Source organism: Callionymus lyra, chromosome 19 (assembly GCF_982586985.1).
Source record: "Callionymus lyra chromosome 19, fCalLyr1.hap1.1, whole genome shotgun sequence".
NCBI lineage: Eukaryota > Metazoa > Chordata > Actinopteri > Syngnathiformes > Callionymidae > Callionymus > Callionymus lyra.
Window position 1 is genome coordinate 13,292,988 of NC_141836.1, and position 21,297 is coordinate 13,314,284.

General features: G+C 41.7%; 2 protein-coding genes across 4 annotated transcripts in view; one reads left to right on the top strand and one right to left on the bottom strand.

Moving 5' to 3' along the window:
* lama5 (laminin, alpha 5) overlaps positions 1 to 17,227 on the top strand; it is a 60,493-nt gene extending 43,266 nt beyond the window's left edge. For 2 of the 3 annotated variants that reach the window (XM_087782314.1, XM_087782316.1), the window contains exons 43-79: positions 433 to 563; positions 641 to 721; positions 1,096 to 1,310; positions 1,390 to 1,490; positions 1,612 to 1,795; positions 2,807 to 2,947; positions 3,011 to 3,162; positions 3,230 to 3,340; positions 3,419 to 3,530; positions 4,234 to 4,407; positions 4,476 to 4,672; positions 4,737 to 4,853; positions 4,936 to 5,090; positions 5,785 to 5,914; positions 5,984 to 6,086; positions 6,225 to 6,338; positions 6,406 to 6,588; positions 8,168 to 8,310; positions 8,927 to 9,106; positions 9,173 to 9,312; positions 10,365 to 10,524; positions 10,611 to 10,744; positions 10,811 to 10,976; positions 11,045 to 11,179; positions 11,313 to 11,461; positions 12,389 to 12,521; positions 12,593 to 12,736; positions 12,807 to 12,937; positions 13,001 to 13,171; positions 13,467 to 13,593; positions 14,321 to 14,475; positions 14,540 to 14,729; positions 15,273 to 15,630; positions 15,691 to 15,821; positions 15,887 to 15,980; positions 16,790 to 16,909; positions 16,988 to 17,227. In XM_087782314.1, coding sequence (XP_087638440.1) covers positions 433 to 563; positions 641 to 721; positions 1,096 to 1,310; positions 1,390 to 1,490; positions 1,612 to 1,795; positions 2,807 to 2,947; positions 3,011 to 3,162; positions 3,230 to 3,340; positions 3,419 to 3,530; positions 4,234 to 4,407; positions 4,476 to 4,672; positions 4,737 to 4,853; positions 4,936 to 5,090; positions 5,785 to 5,914; positions 5,984 to 6,086; positions 6,225 to 6,338; positions 6,406 to 6,588; positions 8,168 to 8,310; positions 8,927 to 9,106; positions 9,173 to 9,312; positions 10,365 to 10,524; positions 10,611 to 10,744; positions 10,811 to 10,976; positions 11,045 to 11,179; positions 11,313 to 11,461; positions 12,389 to 12,521; positions 12,593 to 12,736; positions 12,807 to 12,937; positions 13,001 to 13,171; positions 13,467 to 13,593; positions 14,321 to 14,475; positions 14,540 to 14,729; positions 15,273 to 15,630; positions 15,691 to 15,821; positions 15,887 to 15,980; positions 16,790 to 16,909; positions 16,988 to 17,136 — 5,511 coding nt within the window. In that variant the 3' untranslated portion in view covers positions 17,137 to 17,227. The remainder of the gene's footprint in view (positions 1 to 432; positions 564 to 640; positions 722 to 1,095; positions 1,311 to 1,389; positions 1,491 to 1,611; positions 1,796 to 2,806; positions 2,948 to 3,010; positions 3,163 to 3,229; positions 3,341 to 3,418; positions 3,531 to 4,233; positions 4,408 to 4,475; positions 4,673 to 4,736; positions 4,854 to 4,935; positions 5,091 to 5,784; positions 5,915 to 5,983; positions 6,087 to 6,224; positions 6,339 to 6,405; positions 6,589 to 8,167; positions 8,311 to 8,926; positions 9,107 to 9,172; positions 9,313 to 10,364; positions 10,525 to 10,610; positions 10,745 to 10,810; positions 10,977 to 11,044; positions 11,180 to 11,312; positions 11,462 to 12,388; positions 12,522 to 12,592; positions 12,737 to 12,806; positions 12,938 to 13,000; positions 13,172 to 13,466; positions 13,594 to 14,320; positions 14,476 to 14,539; positions 14,730 to 15,272; positions 15,631 to 15,690; positions 15,822 to 15,886; positions 15,981 to 16,789; positions 16,910 to 16,987) is intronic. The other variant, XM_087782315.1, reaches the window with a different exon arrangement.
* Positions 17,228 to 17,675: 448 nt separating this feature from the next.
* Positions 17,676 to 20,791, bottom strand: adrm1 (ADRM1 26S proteasome ubiquitin receptor). The gene is made up of 10 exons (XM_087782317.1): positions 20,727 to 20,791; positions 20,022 to 20,241; positions 19,828 to 19,944; positions 19,551 to 19,761; positions 19,391 to 19,469; positions 18,598 to 18,734; positions 18,395 to 18,523; positions 18,125 to 18,282; positions 17,955 to 18,057; positions 17,676 to 17,886 (listed from the first exon to the last, which is right to left on the bottom strand). The coding sequence occupies exons 2-10, from the start codon at positions 20,229 to 20,231 to the stop codon at positions 17,798 to 17,800; spliced, it is 1,233 nt and encodes a 410-aa protein (XP_087638443.1). The 5' UTR covers positions 20,232 to 20,241; positions 20,727 to 20,791; the 3' UTR covers positions 17,676 to 17,797.
* Between the last annotated feature and the right edge of the window lie 506 nt (positions 20,792 to 21,297).

Here is a 21,297-nt window from a genome sequence, read left to right on the forward strand (position 1 = left end):
ACCAGCAAGATTTCTGACTATCACAGACCTGTAACTTCCTCTTTAAGAGGCTCCTCTGTCCTCCACTCTTTAGCTGTATTAATGGCATCTGTTTGGCCTCGTTATTGGTATAAAAGACACCAATGAATGAGAAATAGAAATAGAAATTAAAATTATAAGTTAGTTTTTAGATGATCTTTTTTTCTTCGACTGCATTAATGTGGCCCTCATGAAGTCAAAGGGCCATATTAGGTCTGTTGTAACGAATTTTTTTTTTTGTATATATATTTGGAAAAACTCAACTCAAACTAACACTCACAGCAGAAACAATTAGAAATTAATTTTAAAAAAACTACAGTAATATGTTAATAATATGGGTAGAGAGATGGACACAGTCATGGTAAAGCGATTGACAAAAATAATACATGTCATGACCTCATGTTTGTCGAACAGAATTGCCAACACAACACGGCGGGCGACCACTGCGAGAAATGCCTTGGTGGTTTCCTTGGCAACAACTCCCTGGACGGACAGGCGCTGGCGTGCTCGAGTTGTCCGTGTCCACTCAGAGTTTCATCCAACAAGTGAGTCGCCTGTTTTGAACTGTATCTTAAAGGTCAACCATGTGACTTCTTTTCTTACATTTCTATTGTCTGTGCAGTTTTGCAGAGGGATGTTTGCAGAAGAACGATAGGATGCAGTGTTTGTGTATGCCGGGGTACGCTGGCCCTCACTGTGAAAGGTAAGCAGCTGCTTGGAAATAATAAATATTGAGACACATTTACTTATTTATCCTTCTATTTATATTTTTAACGTCATGTTTATTGATAATTAAATACTTTGTACATTTTTTTTTTTAAAACCGGCACACATTTTATGGAAATGTTTTGATAAAATAACATGATAGAGAGAAATAATAACAATAATAATAACCATAATATTATTTAAAACATATAAATACATTAAAAACAGCGGAGTGATTAAATAAATAACATGAAAATGATTGAAACCTTAAAAGTTTACATACATTCAAATAAACAAATCCCACTTATTTATTAGTTTAATATCTCTGTTCTACTGTTTCATTCACTTGTTCAACCTGTCGTTCAAAAACAGATGTGCCCCGGGTTACTATGGCAACCCCATGGTGCTCGGAAGCAGGTGCCAGCTGTGCGACTGCCACGGCAACACGGACCCAAACATGTTGTTCACGGACTGTCACCCTCTGACCGGTGAATGCCTCAGCTGCATGCACGACACCGCCGGGCCGCACTGCGACGTCTGTGCCCCCGGTTACTATGGCGACGCCATCGTGGCCAAAAACTGCACCAGTGAGTCTTGGTCGCTGTCGGACGGACGGACGAGTGGTTTCAGTTTCAGATTAACTTGTTTTTTTTTTGTTATAACCAGAATGCAGCTGTTCTTCATGTGGCACTGAGTCATGTGACCCTAAAACTGGTCAGTGCGTCTGTAGGCGAGGAGTCACCGGACCCCAGTGTGACCGCTGCCAGGTAACTTATCCGACCTTTAGATGGTTCAAGGTGTTGCTCTCTGGAATAAAAAATCCGCAGGTTTCTCTTCCACGTGTGAAATATTTCCTCTCCGGACTTTTCACCGTGCTGTTGTTTCCAGGGCGGAACGTTTGGCTTCGATAGCTGCTCTGGCTGTCGTCAGTGTGACTGTGACGCGTCGGCAGCTCTGGTGCAGCCCTGTGATCCTCAGAGCGGTCAGTGCTCCTGCCAGCCTGGGGTCAACGGACCCAACTGCAAACAGTGCGCCCCTGGATACTGGGACTACGGCCCGAACGGATGCAAGAGTAAGAACCGCCTCTAAAGTCAAGTTTGAATTAAAATAAATGTGTGATTTTCGTGGTCAGTCAACACTAAAAATGATTTTTTAAATAATTTAAAAACACCAAAGTTTTTTAAAACAGTTCTAAGTAATTTAAAAAATACATTTTCGCTACGTTGTTCTCAGTGTTATCTTGACCTTTTTAGTATATATTTTATTGGGTATTGTTTTGATTGTTTAAGCGCTTTGTGACCCTGGTCTAGAAAAAAGGGCTCTACAAATATTACTTACTTACTTACTTATTCCGTTATTTTCGTTCCTAAAACAGGAAATATACATCTTAAATTATTTTACAGGTTAATCATTTTGGCAATTCGTTTTGCAATAACATTTCTATAAAATAGATATTTACAGATAGGGATTGTAATATTTAATGTTTTTTTTTTCTTTTTCAGGTTTAGTTGCCGTTTACTACCAAAGAGAAGTTATTTTGCGTCTTATAAATATGAATAATCCAACGTTTATGACGTTTGTCCAACTTGTCCTCAAAGCCTAATTGTGTATTAACCCTTGTGTGTTATCTCAGGGTCAAGGTGACCCAAAGGCCCGCAAACAAATGTCTTTGAGGTATCCCTTGTGTTGTCTCTGGGTCAATGTTAGCAACTTCCATGACTGCATATGTATTTATCAAAGCCAGGGAGGTCGGTTACCATGACCCAGAGACAACACAAGGGATACCACAAACACATTTGTTTTCAGGGCCTTTGGGTCACCATGACCCTGAGATAAACAAAAGACATGCTTCCGAGACACAAAATGACTTCTCTTGGGTAGTGCAAGGCATATCTTAAACTGAGAACACAATAAAAAATAAAACTTTTGATATAAAATCCTGATCTGTTTCTTTATATTCTGTGAAAATAAGAGGTGATTTCAACAAGTATTTGCCTCTAAACCGATGTATTTTTTGATACACCCTCATTGCACTGATTTAAAGCATTACTCTCCTCTCATCATTGTCTTCATTCCTCCACAGAATGTCATTGTAAAGGGGGTCGCTGTGACCCGCGGACAGGAGAGTGCCGCTGTCCTGACGGCATGACGGGAAAACAGTGCGACACCTGCGAACACAAGTACAGCGTCCCCGTGGAGCACGGCCATGACATGCACTGCGAAAGTAAGCAACGTCACTCGAGCTCAAGAGTCCCGTGAAGTTGATCATTCGCTTTTGGATCTCCAGGCTGCGACAGCTGTGTGGTCGACCTGCTGGAGGATCTGGACAAGATGAACGCAGAGTTCCACGCGGCGGCGCATCAGCTGAGGAATCTCAACGCCAGCTCCATGGCCTGGACTCAGCTGGAGAACCTCAACAAGTCGATGGATGTAATCGCTGTAAGTCCACACACTCACTGAGAGGACGTTTGAGGAGCGAAATCTTATATAACATATACGTTTCTAGCAAAGCATCGAAGACTACAACAGCACGCTGGACGAAGGCAGCAGTCGGGCCGATTTGCTGGATGCAGAAATTGCCAACATTAATTCAGACATTAACAATCTGCAGGATAAGGTTAGTAGACACACTTCTACCCTCTATTGTATAATCTGCAGAATGTATCTTTGTTGACTTCATATTTGGTGTTTTCAGTCGTCAACCATGTCTGGCCGAGTTGGTGATTTGAACAACAGTACCTCAAACACCCACCAGAGGGCGGAGGATCTCCTTATATTCGTCCACAACATGACCGTGGAAATAAATAGTAAGAGACGCATTTTTTTTAAATAATTGAAATCAATAAGTTCTTGATTAAAAGGTAGGTTTGTTATTTTTAATAATTTAATTAAATTATCATTATCATTTTCAAAAATAATGATTTAATTTAAACATAAAGTTAGATGTTATAATTTCGATTATTCTAAAGCACATTTTAAAACATTTATAGCCTAATTTGAATGTTTTCTGATGGCACTATAATACCAACATTGTGTGTGTATTTTTTTTATTTCATCTTCAGGTAGTACCAACCATTTAGTTGAAACTATAAACTCTAAAAAATAAAATAAAATAAAAATCACATCAACTAAATTATATATTTTTAAAAACTATCTTCTACTAACTCATTTTTTTAAAATAAAAAAACAATTCAACATTTAAATATAGAGAATATTTAATTCAATTATTCCAAAAAAGAACAATTACTTGCAACATTTCAATGGAAAATGTGAAAGTTTTAAACATTGAATATGTTAAATTCAACTAGTTAATATTCACACAATACAATAAAATCACACAATATGATAAAAACCAGGAGGTGAAGGATAAAAGCAACAAAATAAAACAAGTTGGTAGCAGCAGATGAGAGAGTTATGAGAGAGTATGCATCACGGAACAGAGGGGTAACGTATACGTGTTGCATTGTTTTATGCAATTAACCTCAAATTACCCAATCTCCTCCCCGGCAGACATCTTGGTGATGGCGAACCGCACGTCGACGAATGAGACCGAAGACGATCAGGACTACGAAGAGAGAGATCGGAAGATGACGGAAGTTCAGACCATGCTGAGAGAGATGCGGTTCAGAAGCTTCTTTGGCCAGAAGAAAGTGGCGGAAAAGGAGAAGAACGAAGCAGAGAAACGTAAGACATGTTAAAAACAATCGTGAAGGATATTATTGATAACTCGATTATAATATTTTCTCTTCTAGTGTTGAATAAAGTCAACAAGTCATTCAAAGATCGGCAGATGGACAACGACGAGCTGGCCAAGGCCATCAGGGACCGCTTGTCCCGGTTGAACTCCGTGATGATGGACCTGCGGGATGCGTTGAACGACGCCGTGAATCAAACGGCTCAAGCCGTGGAGATGAACAACGCGAATGAGAAAACTCTGGAGGACAATCAGGTTGGTTTTCACGGAACGAATTTTCACCGATAAAGTGGATATAATGTTGCTAAATATCCTTCAGAGGAGAATCGACAATTTGGTGGCCGATCAGAAGGAGTTGGAGGATCAGTTGAGCATGGCTGAAGATGGTGTCGCTCAGGTCAATGATATGCTGCCGATACTGCAGGAACTCAAAGAGGTAAAGCATCATCAGCTACAGATGTTTTTATTTCATCAAAGCTGTTGATCAATCCAACATTTTTGGCATTTTTTCCACCCAGGAGTACGAGAGATTGTCAGCCCAGTTGGATGGTGCTCGAGCACCGTTGGCTAAGAAGGTGGAAGGCTTCGGTTGGGTGGACTCTAAGATTCTACTGGTGGAGGAGGCGGAGAGACACGCTGCCATGCTCAACTCTTTGGCCGACAATCTGACCAGGTAGGATCTCAATCTCTGATTGATATCTATGGAGGTATATCAGTGCCGTTAAAATAATGAGTTGATTGAATATAACATTTCACATGTTAAAACCTTCGTTTCATTATTCATTTTTTTTTTTTTTTTGAATAATCAATGTTATATTGAATGGGGATTACGTTTAATTTTGTCAATAATTAAATAAAATAAATATTTTTTTAAATGAATTTTTAATTCCAACAATTCCCCCCAAATCCATCAGTATTTCTTATTTTATAGCCTTTGACATTTAATATATAAATGTTGGTATAATAGTTTAATCAGACAATACTGTGTTCAAAAGGATACAAATAAAAAAATCTTACATTTAGAAAATGTATTTCATTATTGTTAGAATAAAAAATCCAAACTCATTTTGAAAATATTCTATTTTCTTTTAAATATAGAAAATACATTTTCTAAATTATATATATATATATAATATTTTTTATTCTAAGCATTTTAAATGTAATTTTATATAGAATTTAAAGCTTACAAATACCAGTAAATACCATTTCCACAGAGATTGATATTCGAATATAAATTATAATTATAATATCATTATAATTTATAACATTTGATTTCTAGACTAGGGTTGGTTCATTTAAATATATTTTTCATACACGTTTTCTTGTTCTGGGTTTTTGGCCAGAAGTAATACTTTTTCTCTCTGCAGTTTGGTGGAAGACACCAAGAAGGAGTCATTCGTTGACGTGACAAAAGCTTACAACAACATCGTCAACAGCATCAAAGAAGCGGAGAAAGCGGCTAAAATGGCCGACAAAGCCGCTACCACCGCACTGGAGGTAAAAAAAAAACAACACTCTCGAGCCAAAATTGTATTTTCCATCTTCTGACCGTGATGCGTGTCGTAGAACGTGAAAGACCAGGACCTCGCTCAGGTGGCCGACTCTCTGAGGAACCACAGTCTTGAACTGAAGGATGAAGTCATGACTCTGAGGGAAGAGCTAGAAAATGGTAAAAGTCTCAACGTTCTCGATGTCCAGCAGACGTGTCAAACTCATGGATTAAAGCTCTTACGACCTTTAATGTTATTAGAGCAGTCGGTTTTAAAAGGTTCTAAACTCACGAGGCAGAAATGTTGTTGCCTCACAGACCTGAAGCCGCAGCTGGACGATGCAAAGACACGCCTGCAAGATGCCAAAATAAAACAATCGGATGTGATGAAAGATTTGGAGAGCGCTCAGAAAAACCTGAACACAACATCAGGTGAGAAATATAATTTGTTGTCACAAATACACACAAATAGATATTCAACTTCCGCGATCCTGAGCAGACGCAGGAGAGTTGATCGACGCGGCGAAGCGAGCGGCCGACCAGGCTAACACAACCGCGACGAAAGTCAGCGACGCTCTCCGACCGATCCAAGAGAAGCTGGATGAGTGGCAGAAGACGTACGGCGACGCCAACACCACCAACGACGACATCAACAGCGCCCTGATGGAAGCTAACAAGACGGGTACGTGTTTTTATCCGTCAGTCAGGTTCCACAATTAATTTAAGGGATCTCTATATTAGGGGTGTAAGAAGTTTGATCGCGATGTGTATTTATTTCGCTTTCAAATCCCAGTATATCTTTATCAAAGTTATTTTTTGGTTCATGATTCAATATGTTAACATTCAAATATTCACGCCGTTGTTTATTTTTGTGTTGCAATTTAACTCACGACCACTAGATGGCAGCAGTCATCACGTCCTGCACAGCTTAAGGAACGATGAAATAACACGTGAGATCTTGTAGTCAAGTACTGGGACAATACTACAAATGTATTGTTGTACCCACAATATCGCAATATATCATATTGTTAGCTTTGTGTCGTATCGTCTGATTCTCTCAAATACACACCCTTACTTTCTGTTGTGATGCCCCTGGTGTGTTGTGCAAGCGAGTTCTGGAAAGTTACTGATATCAATCTTATTTCAAATGCTAAAAAAAATGATCCGATTATATGTCAACACATCAACATTCATATATTCACGCCGTTGTTTATTTTTGTGTCGCAATTTAACTTCCGACCACTAGATGGCAGCAGTCGTTACGTCCTGCGCAGCTATGGGAACGATAAGATAATACGTGAGATCTTGTAGTCAAGTACTGGGACAATACTACAACTATATTGTTGTACCCACAATATCGCAATATATCATATTGTTAGCTTTGTGTCGTATCGTCTGATTCTCTCTCGCCTTTTTTAATTGTCAATGCACATCAACATGGATGACATATCCATAATATGTAGTATACATACAACAAGGTACTCCTATTCAAGTCTACCATCAGGTAGATATAATAAACACAGTAATACAAAGGCAAATCAAACGAAAGAAAGAAAAAAAAAAGAATACGAGAAATAAAAAAAATAAAAACAAAAAAAACATCAACAACCTTTACCTTGAGACAAATTAAGATAGAGCTAAACATTCAGTTCGACAGTATCTGTATTCAGATTATGCATCTCAAGTATACTTTAAGTTCTTGAAACTGAAACAAAAGAAGGAGTGAAGAGGAAGAGAAGTAAAACAAATCCACAAAAACAAATCACAACTGTATTACACTGCTATTACTACAGTAATTGCTCACCAACCAACCACTTCTTGACCGTAATAATGAATGACAGCGGACCATCTTTTTTTAAACAAAGGGACTTTAAGTTGCAGTTGGGCAGTCATTGTTTCCATCTGGTAAACATGCTTCTGTTTCCATTGATCCGATGTTGGCAGGTTTGTTTTCATCCAGTGAATTGTGATCATTTTTCTTGCAGTTAACAACAGTATATGTAGTAATTAAAGTTGGTCTTTGGTATACAAATATTCTTTTGATACATCCAGAAGATAGAGTAGAGGGTCCAGAGGAATGTCTTTTGCCATACACCCCTACTTTCTGTTGTGATGCACCTGGTGTGTTGTGCAAGCGAGTTCTGGAACGTTACCGATATCAATCTTATTTCAAATGCTAAAAATATGTTCCGATTATATGGACAAATAAATGTGATTCTTAAAGTTTAGACCCTCATGTTCTGCTCTTGCTGTGTCTGCAGTCAACATGCTGGGCGACACGATCCCTCTCCTCCTGAAGAAGCTGGACAAGTTGGGGAGTCACTCCACACAGATGCCCAACATCTCCGAGGACATCAGCCGCATCCGACAGCTCATCCAACAGGCTCGGAATGCAGCCAGCAAAGTACGCGCTCGTGCGGTCGTCGCACTAGAGATCACGTTTTTAAGAATAGAATAGAATATATTGTCAAGTCCACCGCTTGGTTTAGAACTGTCAAGTTGGTTGGTTCACAACTGTCAGGTCCAAACTCTTGTTCAGGTTCCAAAGGACACGAGGACAACTCAAATGTTCCAGTCAATCTCTTTTATTTTCTTTCGGATTGTCGTTAATTAGATTGTAAACCTATAAAACCAGATAAACAAACCATTTTAATTATCCATTTCAATTAAACATTCTAAATTAACTTAAACATTTTGAATTCATTCAATTACTTAAACATTCAAATATTTTAAATTAATTTAAACAACTTAATCAAATATTTTAAATGAATTAACAGGCACTAAGTCAAGGTAAATCAAACATTTCACCAACCATTGGCGTCTTTGGACTGAACTCTCGTTGCGAACTTGGAGCGTCTTCTCTCTCTGACCAACTGACTGACTGAGAACCTCCATGATTTCACAGTTCACAGGTGCTGAAGCAGCTGGTTTGCTGCTGCTGGTGCACTCTGGGAAATGCGGTTCTTTCACCAACTGAGATTCAGCCAAACATATATTAACGCGGCTCGTCCCCCGCACAGGTCAGCGTACCGGTCAAGTTCAACGGCGGCGCCGGCGTCCAGGTCCGCACCCCGCACAACCTGGCCGACCTGGCGGCGTACACGTCGCTCAAGCTGTACATCACTCTGCCTGAAGCGGCGCGAGCCAGACGACAGGGAGACAACGTCAAGCAGTTCGTCTTCTACCTCGGCAACAAAGACGTGAGCGTGCAACACACCCACGCCGTCGATGGTGTGAGCGTGTGTCTGAAGAGTGTTTCTGTCTAGTCGTCGAAGGAGTTCCTGGGGATGGCGCTGGACGGGAAGAGACTTCGCTGGTACTTTAACGTCGGAGGAGAAACTGCTGAGGTGTTGATGTCGGAAGACGTCAAAGCTAATGGAAACTTCAACAGTATCGTGCTGGAGAGGTGAGTTTGCACACACACACACACATATTCACCCACATACACACATAGACATACACACGTACACAACTGCATAGACACACACACTTACAGACAAAAACACACACACAGACTCAAACGCACAGACACACAGAGACAGGCACAAACATAGACACACACACAGACACATTCACAAGCACAGACATACGCACGTATACACACAGACACACACTAACACACATGCACGCACACATACATACACGGACACACATCTCACGTACAAACACAGACACACGCACAAACATAGACACACACACACACAACACACACTCACACACACACACACACACACACACACACACATGGACGCACACAGACACACGCACAGACAAATACGCACATATAGAGTCACTCAAACACACATACAAGCACCCACACAGATACACAGTCATGCTGACCCATTCACACACACACACACACACACACACACACACACACACACACACACACACACACACACAGTCATGCTGACCCATTCACACACACTCACACACACACACACACACACACACACACACACACACACACACACACACACACACACACACACACACACACACAGTCATGCTGACCCATTCACACACACACAGTCATGCTGACCCATTCACACACAAACACACACACACACACACACACACACACACACAGTCATGCTGACCCATTCGCACACACACACACACACACACAACCACAAAGTCATGCTGACCCATTCACACACACACACACACATATATACACACACACACACACATAGACACAAATAAATACATTCAGACGCATACATAGATACAGACATACAGAGGCACCTGCACAAACACACACGAACGCACACAACCACACAGCCAACCACACGCAGACACACATCTCTAAAGATCGAAGCAGCTACATGACCTTTAACTAAAACATCTATAGTTAATTTACAACACAAACAATCATTTCAAGACTGACTTTGTGTTACTGTGCAGAGAAGCTGTTAACACTTGTTGTGTTGTGTTGTGTTGTGTTGTGTTGTGTAGGATCCTGCAGTACGGCCAAATGTCCATGTCATCCGAGGCCTCTGAGGGAGACCAGAGGGTGACAAAAGCGTACGTGGAGGCCGGAGGAGATCAGGGTCTTCTCAACCTGTTGACAGACGACACTGTGTTCTATGTGGGCGGATACCCCACTACATTCAAGGTCATTTTTTATATTCTTTTAAGCTCTGATTATCTGCTCTGTGTCCTGATCGTTGAATAACAAACCTTTCTCGACCGACCCTTCAGCCGCCTCCGGCCCTCGCTCTGCCCAACTTCAAGGGCTGCATCGAGCTGGACACTCTGAACGAAGAGGTTCTCAGTCTGTACAACTTCAAGAACATCTTCCAGCTCAACACCACGGAGGAGAAGCCGTGCGGCAGGTGAGCGTCGTCTCCCTTCACTCGCATGTGGTACCAGAGTTCTGTCTCATGAGGAGTCTCGACCAGGGCCAAGCCGGTGCTGACTCAGGCCTGGGTGAACGACGGCGCCTACTTCGATGGAACCGGCTACGCCGAGATCACCTTCTCCAATATCACCGCGATCATGCAGCGCTTCGAGCAGGAAGTGAAGCTGCTCTCGCACAACGGAATCCTGCTGCTGCTGCCGAGCGGGGTACGAACTTCAGTTTTAACACGTTTAAGACGGTGAAATAAATGTTTTTTTTTATATTTCTCCTCCAGAATCAGTTCCTCTGTCTGGCAGCTCGTAACGGAATCCTGAAGGTGTTCTATAAATTCAACGGTGCCATGGTAGAAATGGAGCCCAAAGACCCGACGTCGATTTCCCTGAAGATCAGCGATGCCGACCCCAAAGCTGTACGTTTCAGGCTTTTGTTGATAAACATGATTTAAAAGTTAAAAGCTTAAATGACTAAAAAATGTGAGCAAAAGTGATGAAAATGTTGGATTTATGAACAGACTTTGAAATGTTCCTCCTTTGACCGTCCAGGTGGAAATCATCATCCTGCGAAGCCAAAACCGTATCGTGGTGAGAAACAACAGATTCATCGTCTACATGCACCAGTTCCAGGAGGGAATACCTCCGTTCAGCAGCTACTACTTCCTCGGAGGAGTTCCTGAGAACAAGATGCCTGTGGAGTAAGACTTTGATTCTTAATTCCATCACTTGGTGCCTGTATTTATATGATGTGTGTATTTCAAATCTACTCTAGTAATGTTTGTTTAATAATAACAGGATTTAAGTGGTTTACATCTTCTAAAGATTTTCACTGTAATTTTCAAATAAAAAGGTTTTTATTTGCGTTATTATTCAAGATAATACTTGATAAAAGCTGCAGCGTAATTATTAAATAGTCAAACTTCAATAACAATAGAATGCTTTGAATTGAACTTTTAAGTTAATAAGAAACATAGTGTTTTTTTAATGTGCTGTTTAATAATTGTATTTGAACAATTGTTTTTTTTTTAAATAATTTCAAAATAATAAAATAATAATGATTGGCTGGAATCTTGCTGGAAAGCTCTGTGATTGTTTGGTATTGTCTTGTCGCATTATAATGCCAATAACTTTATATTGAATTTGAAAGGGTACGAATGAAAAACTAGTTTAACTTCGAAAATGTATTTTTGAATTATTGGAATTTAAATATCAAACTCTGTCATATTGAAAATATTATAAATGTAATTAATTAATTAATTAATTAATTAATTATATAAATTATTGAATTTAATTATATAAAAAAAGAGAGAATTCTAAAAAAAATAAAAATGAAATCGAAATTTAATAAAGTCAAAGTTGAAATTTGAAATGTAAAATTCACCCATTCAATATTGAATGGCACGGATATACTTTTATATAAATATTATTATGTCGATTTAAAAAACTGAACTTTTCTTCAATATTAATTGAGTTTAAAGTGCAGAGAAATAGAAAACCTTATACAGTTAAGTTAAAATATGTGTTTCACGTTTAAGAAATCTCTTTGGTCGATCAACATCCTTATTGTGACAATAAATCCTCTTTATTCAACTCAATTTCTGATCCATTTTTTGTTCCGTGTCCAGGTTGAAGAGCCAGTTCGTCAAGCACGGTTCAGTGAAGGGATGCTTCAGGAACGTGAAGGCCGATACCTCTCACATCGACCTGAAGAGAATGAAAAGCTCTGGAGTCAGTTTTGGCTGCGACAGCGACCTCCTGGTAAGACTCGGCTCAAAAATTGTCTTTGACTCGAGAGTGTTTGGAAGATCAAGTCGAATGTTTCTCTGCAGGTGGCCCGTGAGGCTCACTTCTCAGGTCAGAGCTACCTGGACTTGGCTCTGACGGACGTCCCAAGCCTGAGGAACAACTTCTACGCCAGTTTCAGCTTCAGAACCGAGAAGAAAGATGGACTCATGTTCTACCACCAAGATAAGGTGGGACGCCTCTCGCTTTTATCTTCCCCTGACTTCTGATCTCCTGACCGGGTCACGTGTTCCGACACAGGATGGAGTGTGTCAGGTGTTTTTGAACGAAGGCCACGTGGTGGTCCGAGCCGGAAACAGCGAGGTCAAGACGCAAAAGACCTACAACGACGACAACAGCCACTACATCGCCATCTACAACAACGTGCAGGGGTGAGACCAGACTCTCGACTCTGTGGTTAAGACTCCGTTGAACTCTTCGCTGGTCGTCCGCAGGATGCGTCTCTACATGGACGACATGCTGGAGAAAGCGAAGGAGGGGATCAGGCTGGACAGCAGGACCCGTGGGGTTCCCACAGGGTCAGAGGGCAGCACGTACCTGGGAGGTATGCCGGACCAAACCTCCAGTAACCTCACTGGATGCATCAGCAACGTCTTCGTCAAAAGGTGAGCAAACGTTTTTCCTTTCTTAGGTTCAACTATGAAATCAAACATTTTTAAAAAAGACTTCCAACTACAACAAAAGACACTTCATGACTCAATTTCTGACTTTATAAAATGATTTGTCTCACTCCCTCTCAGTGAACTCATCACTGCAGATGGGTCCAGCATCGGATACTTCTTGTTTACATTTTCTTATTCACGATGTTTTAACATTCTCGTTAAATCAAACTTCATTTTAAAAGTCCGATCCTGTCGCCGTCAGTAAAAGGTTCACAACATTGTGATTTATCTCAACCAGGGAGACTCAGACTCAGATGGTGATGAATCTGCTGAAGGCCAAAGAAAACGTCAACGTTCCTCTCGACTGTCCTGCTGCCAAGAAACCTCAACAGATTGTTGCTGCTGCACCCAAACACAAGTCCAAGGTACGCACACACACACACGCACACACACACTCAGAGAGTAACACATATACAAACACCCGGCAAACCATGCACACAGACAAGGATATACACATACATGCACATGTAAAGTCAAACACAAACACACACAGAGAAACAGATACACAAAGATGAACACACTCAATCACTCAGGGAAATGCAAATACACAAACTCACTCATGCCCACACACTTGGAGTGACACACACACTCCGAGAAACGGACACACAAATAGATAAAACCACAAACACACACCTTCAGAGTAACAGAAATACACTCAGAGAAACAAAAACACTAATTCAGGGACACATTCAGAGACACAAACGCATACTGATTAAAAAGAAACTGATGCACACACACAGAGACAGACACACAAAAACGCATACATGCACAAACTAACACACGGACACGTTCCGAGAAACACATACACACTCATTCAGGGACACACTCAGAGAAATATCACACAGACACAAAAACACATACAGACCTAAAAAACTTATGTTCAGACACACTCAGAGAAATATCACACAATCACACATAAAACACTTTAAGAAACAGGCCCACACACACACAGACTCACAAACACATACGTGCACAAACTGACACACATACACAAACTGAGAGAAACACCTACACACTCGAAGAAATCGCACACAAACGCATGCACACTAGATACACACATTTCATAGAAGACTTCATTATTGGTCTCTTCAGGGAAAGAACAAGAAGCCTTCAGCGTCGCGCAGCCGTAATACCAGGGAGTCCTGCAAGGGGGAGCTGTCGGACCAGGAGGCCGGAGCGACTCACTTCAGCGGCTCCACCCACAGCTACCAGAGATTCGACTCTCTGCCAAGCTCGCTCAGCTCCAGGTTGGTCCATCTGAGGTTCTCGTCATGATCAGGATCTCTGAGACAAACCCTGATTCCTCTGCAGGCCTCACATCTCCATGGCCATGAAGATCAACTCCTCCGACGGTCTGGTGCTCTACGTGGCGAGCGGCCAGCGGGGGGCGGCGATGTCACTGAGCCTCACGGACGGACACCTGCTGCTGCTCATCGACGGCGGGAAGAAGAAGGTCACGCTGCGCAGCCGCAAGAAGTACAACGACGGCCAGTGGCACACGGTAAAGTCGCCACTAGAGGGAGCAAGATGGAGCGTTGGCGTGAAGCGGCGATTTATTTGTAGTATTTGTAGAGTACTTGACTCGTAACTGGACATATCTTTAATGACAAATAAAAGCAAACCTCAGCTTTTAAAAGCTGCTGGAGTCAACTGTATCCTCTTGTCCTCAGTCACCGCTGGAAACTGGCGGAATAAAATGATAAAAGTAATCAAGCATTTTATTTATAAACACCTTTCAAAACTCATCACTTTACAAGTGCTTAAGGAAAATAATAGAATCACATAAAACTGTAATATTTAATTTTCCTGTAGCTGCAGAGGACGTGATGACTACTGCCATCTAGTGGCTGGAGGTTTAATTGCGACGCAAAAACGAACTTTATTGTAATATTAAGCATAAATTAAACCATAATATGATAAAAAATAAAACATGATTTTAAAGACAAATATAATCAAAACAGTGCTGATCAATATTGTAACAGTATCATGAAAGAAATATCGCGATATGTATCGATATTTTCTGACACTCCACGTGTGATCTCAGGTGTTCGTGAAGCGCGAGGGCGAGAAGATGAGTCTGATCGTGGACGGCATCAGTGCTCAGTCCAAGAGAGTTCCCTCTGGAGACCGCAGTCGTCTGACCGGTCCGCTGTACATCGGCGGCGTCCCCCCGTCACTGAAGGTGAGAGCGCCTGAACCCCCATTTTTTGCAGCTCGCTCTAACTCGTGGACCCGCCTGCAGGCTCCAGGATCTGGAGGCTTCGTCGGGTGCGTTCGAGATCTGACCCTGAACGAGGCTCCGTCCGGACGTCCCGACCACAGCCAGGGGACGGTTCCTTGCTTCCTGACCTCCCTGCAGCCCGGAGCCTACTTCTCCGGAAAGGGCGGTCACATGACCATAGGTAGGTGGCCTCGTGGTCGTGTTCTCGCGCCGGTGTGTTAAACCCTCTGCTCTCCGCCAGACGAGACCCTAAATTTGGGTCGTGATCTCGAGATCCAGCTGGAGGTGCGACCCGTGTCCGACTCCGGGTTGCTGCTGCACGCCGGAACATCGGCAGACCAGCACCTGACGCTAGTCATCCACCAGGGAGAGGTGAGAGGTCACGACCTTAGACTGTGGTTCCCCCCCCACGTTTACACCTGTGGACACGTTTGCAGGTGAAGGTGTCCATGAACGGCGGCAGAGGAGAATATTCCGTGTCCTTCACTCCTGAAGAGGCCTTGTGTAACGGAGGCTGGCACACCGTCACGGGTGAGTGATTATTATGATGTCGTCCGTCAGTTGAACATGGAAAACACATGATCTTTATCATTCTTTTAGAACAGGGAAGAGATTCATCGTCTCCTATTTCAACCTTAAATTATTTTTTTGTTATAATTATTTAATTGTTTTAATAAATTATTATACGTATATATTCCCACTTTAAAATAAATAGATACAATAAATAAGATACCATCATTATTTGATTGTATTTTATTTCATTCATTTTAACTTATAATCAATTTATTAAAAAACACCACACAATTCCTTTTTCTTTCTTTTTTTTTTTTACAATACTGACAATGTATTTGTTCTTATTTTAGATTTACCTCTCTTTGCTTATTTCCTTATACATTATTTAGATATTTATTGAAATACGATAAACTTCCACGACCAGACGTAAAAGTTATTGTAAAATATACAGTCCATCACTAAATTATTGTGATATTTATTCAGTTATTATTCCATTTTCATTAATATAAATTATTATTGATAATTATTTTAATTTATGAATGTCTTCATGTGTATATATGTTTAATCTTTTTTATGTGAACTGCTTAAACAGCGTAGTTTAATGGAACTCCTGTTGTGTTATCAGTTTTATCTTGCCCTTTAAAGTATATACTTTATTGAATCGTGTTTTGATTGTTTAAGCGCTTTGTGACCCTGGTCTGGAAAAGCGCTATACAAATAAATTACTTACTTACTGTGACACACTGTTGCAATACAGGTCATTGAACGGCAGGTGTCACTGTTTCACCACTAACTTTTTTTTTTTAACGTCCGTTTCGCTCCTTCAGTGTCGAAGAAGAACAACGTCCTGCAGCTCCGTGTGGACGCAGCTATGGAGCATGGGTTCGGACCCAAACAGAACCACTCGTCAGTTTCCAAGGAGATCGTTTACCTCGGTGGAGTTCCAGGTTGGAAAACTTTAAATCTTTCCGCTTGTTTAGGTTAAGATCTTGACCTATGACTGATCAAAACCGTGTCTCCTCTAGATGGCGTCACATTCCCAGGCCTCCCCGTCGGCCTCCCATCCTTCCACGGCTGCATCCGTCGAGCCTCCATCAACAACAAGTCGGCCTCCCTCGTCAAACCCCTGTCCCTGCACGGATCCGTGGGGACCCAGGGTTGCCCCAGAATGTAGGCTCTGACCAACACACACAAGGACAGTCTCACCCTCACATTCCTCCCGACGTACCTGGTGGTGGGTGTCATGTAACTGTAGCTAATTTAAAGTATATATATATTTGTGAATATTTATTTTCTTTCCAGAAAAGGTTTTATTTTAAATGTCACAACGTGTGCTACAGGGTGCTACAACACTGACGACTGCCTGCATGTAGAGACGACTCCCTCGTCAGCTTATAAATATTAATGTAGTATATTGTAAATAATGTTTTGATTGACATGATTATTTTTGATATGTGCCTTTATCATCTATTATATGAAATATTTCCAGCCTAGACTATATTCCTCTAGCTGTGAAGTCGGTACACTGAACTCTAGTAAATGTGTGTTTCGGTCAACAGCGGTTTAAAGTACTGCGTCGACCGTGTATTACCAAACAAGTGTGAATCTTTACTGTAATAACCGTGTTATAATCGCACCGTTGAGATAAGCTCCTTCACGCCTCCTCCTCCTCGTACGTCTACTTTTTCAAATAAAGGATTTTTTTCAAACCACTCGTTTCTCTTTGCATTTATTGAGACTTATTGTCGCCGACGGTTACAAGCAGATAAAAAAACTCAACAAAAAAAAAGGCTCATTCTTGCTGCTTTTATATTTCCGGACAAGTGGTCCCTCGTCTAATCCAGACTCATGTCCTCGTCGTCCTCCTTCTTGTCCTTGGCGTCTCCCTTGCTGCCCTGCATGGCTTTGGCGAACGCCTCCACGTCTGGACGGAGAAGAACCATCAGGACTCGGTAACTTAAACACCTCAACGGTGACATCTTATATATTCACCTCCTCTGTTCGCAGCGTCCACGGCTTCGGCGGGCAGACCGAACTGACTCAGCAGGGGTCCCAGCTGCCCGGAGGCGAGGGCGCTGCTGAACATGCTCATGGACTGAAGGTACAAAGACTTTGGTCTCAGATCGCTTTTTGTTTGAAAAGTGTGACGTTAGTTCACGCACCTGCTGGAACTGAGGCGAGCTCAGCGTGTTCTGGATCTCCTCGGCGCTCTGAGGTAGACTCTCTCCGCTGGGGAGGAACGGCAGGAGCCTCTGCTGGACCTCGGCGTTGGCTAGGATGGGTGCCATCATCTCAGGGGTGCACACGCTCGCAAGATCCACTGAAGAAGAAGAAAAAGTGCTTGTTTTTTGGGCGATGACTGAGGACGAGAGGATACGGTCGACTCCAGCAGCTTTTAAAGCTGATAGACTAAATGCGACGTAATGACCCACCTGCAGATCCCTGGGCAGAGGCCGGCACATTCATGGTGGCCAGGATGCTCTGGAGGTCACTGAGCTGGATGGGCTGGTGGGAGGTGGGACTTCCCACGGATGCTGGGACCAGAGGAGCCGGAGCTGCAGCTGCACACAGTCATAATTGTTACATTCAAACTGTGTAGTTATGGTTGACGACCTTCTCACGGGTTCTCGCGTACCTGGAGTTGTAGGAGCAACGGTCGTGGGGGACACGGCGGTGGCTGCAGGGGTCACGGGGGTGGTCGGAGCTTGGGAGGAGCTCAGTCGAGGAGCACCTCCTGATGATGGCGTCGCAGCTGCCGACTGGCTGCGAGAGCTGATGAAGGTATAGAAAAATGGTGACGCCTTGTGTCTTAACACAGTAACTGCCTTATCTTGTAAATTCTTGTATCCCACTGTTAGAAATCGTCAGTACTATACACTTAAATATTGCAACACTTTTTGGAAAATACTGTACTTTTTGTTTTTTTAAAAACCCTTTTTATGGTTTATATATTGAATAAATTGTGTGTAAAATAAAAAAGAATTTTCTATTTCCAATCAAAATGCAGATATTCAGTGTTTATTCATTTGTAGCAACTCAATTTGCGCCCACTAGATGGCAGCAGTTACCAAGTCCTCTGCAGCTAAAAGAACAATGTAATCCTGCAGACCTCGATAATGACTGAGGATTAGAGGATACAGTCAACTCCAGCAGCTTTAGAAGCTTATGTTTGGAACTATTATGGTTTAAAAAAAAGTGAGTTACGATTTCGTCAAGAATAATGTGGTCTGTAAATTTTGCGAAGCCAGAGTCAAGTGCTCATCAATACTACAAATATATCCTTGCTGCTAAAGTATTGCAATATATTGTGACATGTACTGTATCTTATTGTACTAGTATCGTGAGTCATGACTGTTTAACATTAAAATAATAACTTTACTTGCTTTTTTAATGAACAAAAAACATAATTTATGTGGAAAGATTCTGACCTTGAGGAGGAACTACTGGTGGCGGGTCCTCCACTACCCAGTAGGTTGGCAAGTCCCGGTCCAGCTAGAGCTCCAAGACCTGAATAAAAATCACATTTTGTTTGATGGATACAAAACCTACGACAGACACCCATTTTTAAAAGTTGGACTCGAGACTCACCCAGTCCTCCCAAACCAGTGGGTCCGATCAGCTGCATCAGCTGGTTGTGACTCATGTTCCCCAGCAGGTTCTGAAGCCCCCCCTCTCCACTGAGAGCAGAGAGCTCATGGCCGCTGCCGCCTCCGCTGCCCGGAGCTCCAGGGATGGGCGGGTTGTTGAGGTATTCGTTCACCTTGCGACAGTATTCGTCGTCCTTGTCCGTCTTGGGCTCCTGTGGACAAAAGGTCAAAGGTCATGAACCGAGTTTCCCCCTCGGGAGGAGACGCTGGTTTGTTACCTGCATCCAGAAGAAGAGCCTCTTGGATCCAGCCTTGAATTTAAGCACAAACACCCGCCCGGTGGTGCACTGGCTCACCTTCTTGAATTCACAGTCATCCGGGAAGATGATGAGGTCCTGAAATAAACGTTTGTTTTTTTTAAATCCAGCTTGGATTGTGTTACCGTTTTCGCAAATTCAAACCCATTTCTTACATCGTCAACATTGCCGGTGGTCCTGTCCTTCCAGCAGAAGTGTATGAGCGAGTCGTCCGACTGCTGGATATACACCGACCCCTTACGTTTGTCTGGCGTCACCACGTTCCCCTGCATCGTCATTTTACCAGCACGGAACTCCACCAGGTACTTGCTGGAGCTGCCTCTGGAGCCGCTCACTAGGCTCGGGAAAAGAGCACCTGACGACATCTTTGTAGTTCTGAGGGAAGAGAACCTGTCAAGTCAACTGAAACTGGTAAACAACAGATGGATTGTGGGTATTAAAAGGGACTAAATAAAATTATAATATCAAATAACGTTACTACTATCTGTATAAAACAGCATTTCCATCGTTTTAATAGTCAATACTTAGTAGACGGATTGTTCGTAGTTGTTGATACGAATGACAGTGTTTAATAAAGAAATGTCTCTCGTGGATCAGAAAAATAAAGTTAAATTTCGCCCAGTTGTGTTCCTCATACGCATATATGTGTCACACTAACAGATTATTAGTATCTGAACAAACACGTAGCTAACAAAAGTGCTAATGTTAGCCGATGACTGGGCTAAAACGGCAAACGGCGTTTAAATTGATGCCGACCAGGAAAAACAGCAATCGCAATAGATATCCAGGATTTCACTCAATTAGAGTAATTTATTCGTCGCGAATAATGAAAAATATATATTTGTTTCGTCGTTAAATACCTTAAGATTTGGTCACGAAGTTGTTCTAACCTCCTTAGTTAGCGTCGCTTGCTTCTTGTTTGTTGTACAAATGACACGTAATAAGGCAGACTGGCGCCACCTACTGTGCAGGAGTGTGTTGACAGGAAGGTTCGATGACTCGATCAGTTTCAGTCAAATGCTTCTTTAAAAATACAAAACCTGGATTAAAATGACTTTTGGATCAGCCTGACGCGGATTCACTGTTTTTAAGATGAACAAAAATGGATTACAGATGCTATAAATGGAACAACATCATGTTTGTATTTATGCTCTATTTCTTAATACATGCATATTAATACATATACACATGTCCTAATACATGTATATTAATACAAAAACATTTGTCTTAATACATACATAGTAATACATATACACATGTCTTAATACATACATATTAATACATATACACATGTCCTAATACATGTATATTAATACATAAACATATGTCTTAATACATACATATTAATACATATACACATGTCTTAATACATGTATATTAATACATAAACATATGTATTAAGACATAAACATATGTCTTAATACATGCATA

Coding starts and splice junctions, on each gene's coding strand:
- adrm1 (XM_087782317.1), bottom strand. CDS start 20,231: ATGTCGTCAGGTGCTCTTTTCCCGAGCCTAGTGAGCGGCTCCAGAGGC. Junction 19,945..20,021: donor CCACCGGCAATGTTGACGAT/GTAAGAAATGGG, acceptor CGTTTATTTCAG/GACCTCATCATCTTCCCGGA. Junction 18,524..18,597: donor CGTTGCTCCTACAACTCCAG/GTACGCGAGAAC, acceptor GACTGTGTGCAG/CTGCAGCTCCGGCTCCTCTG.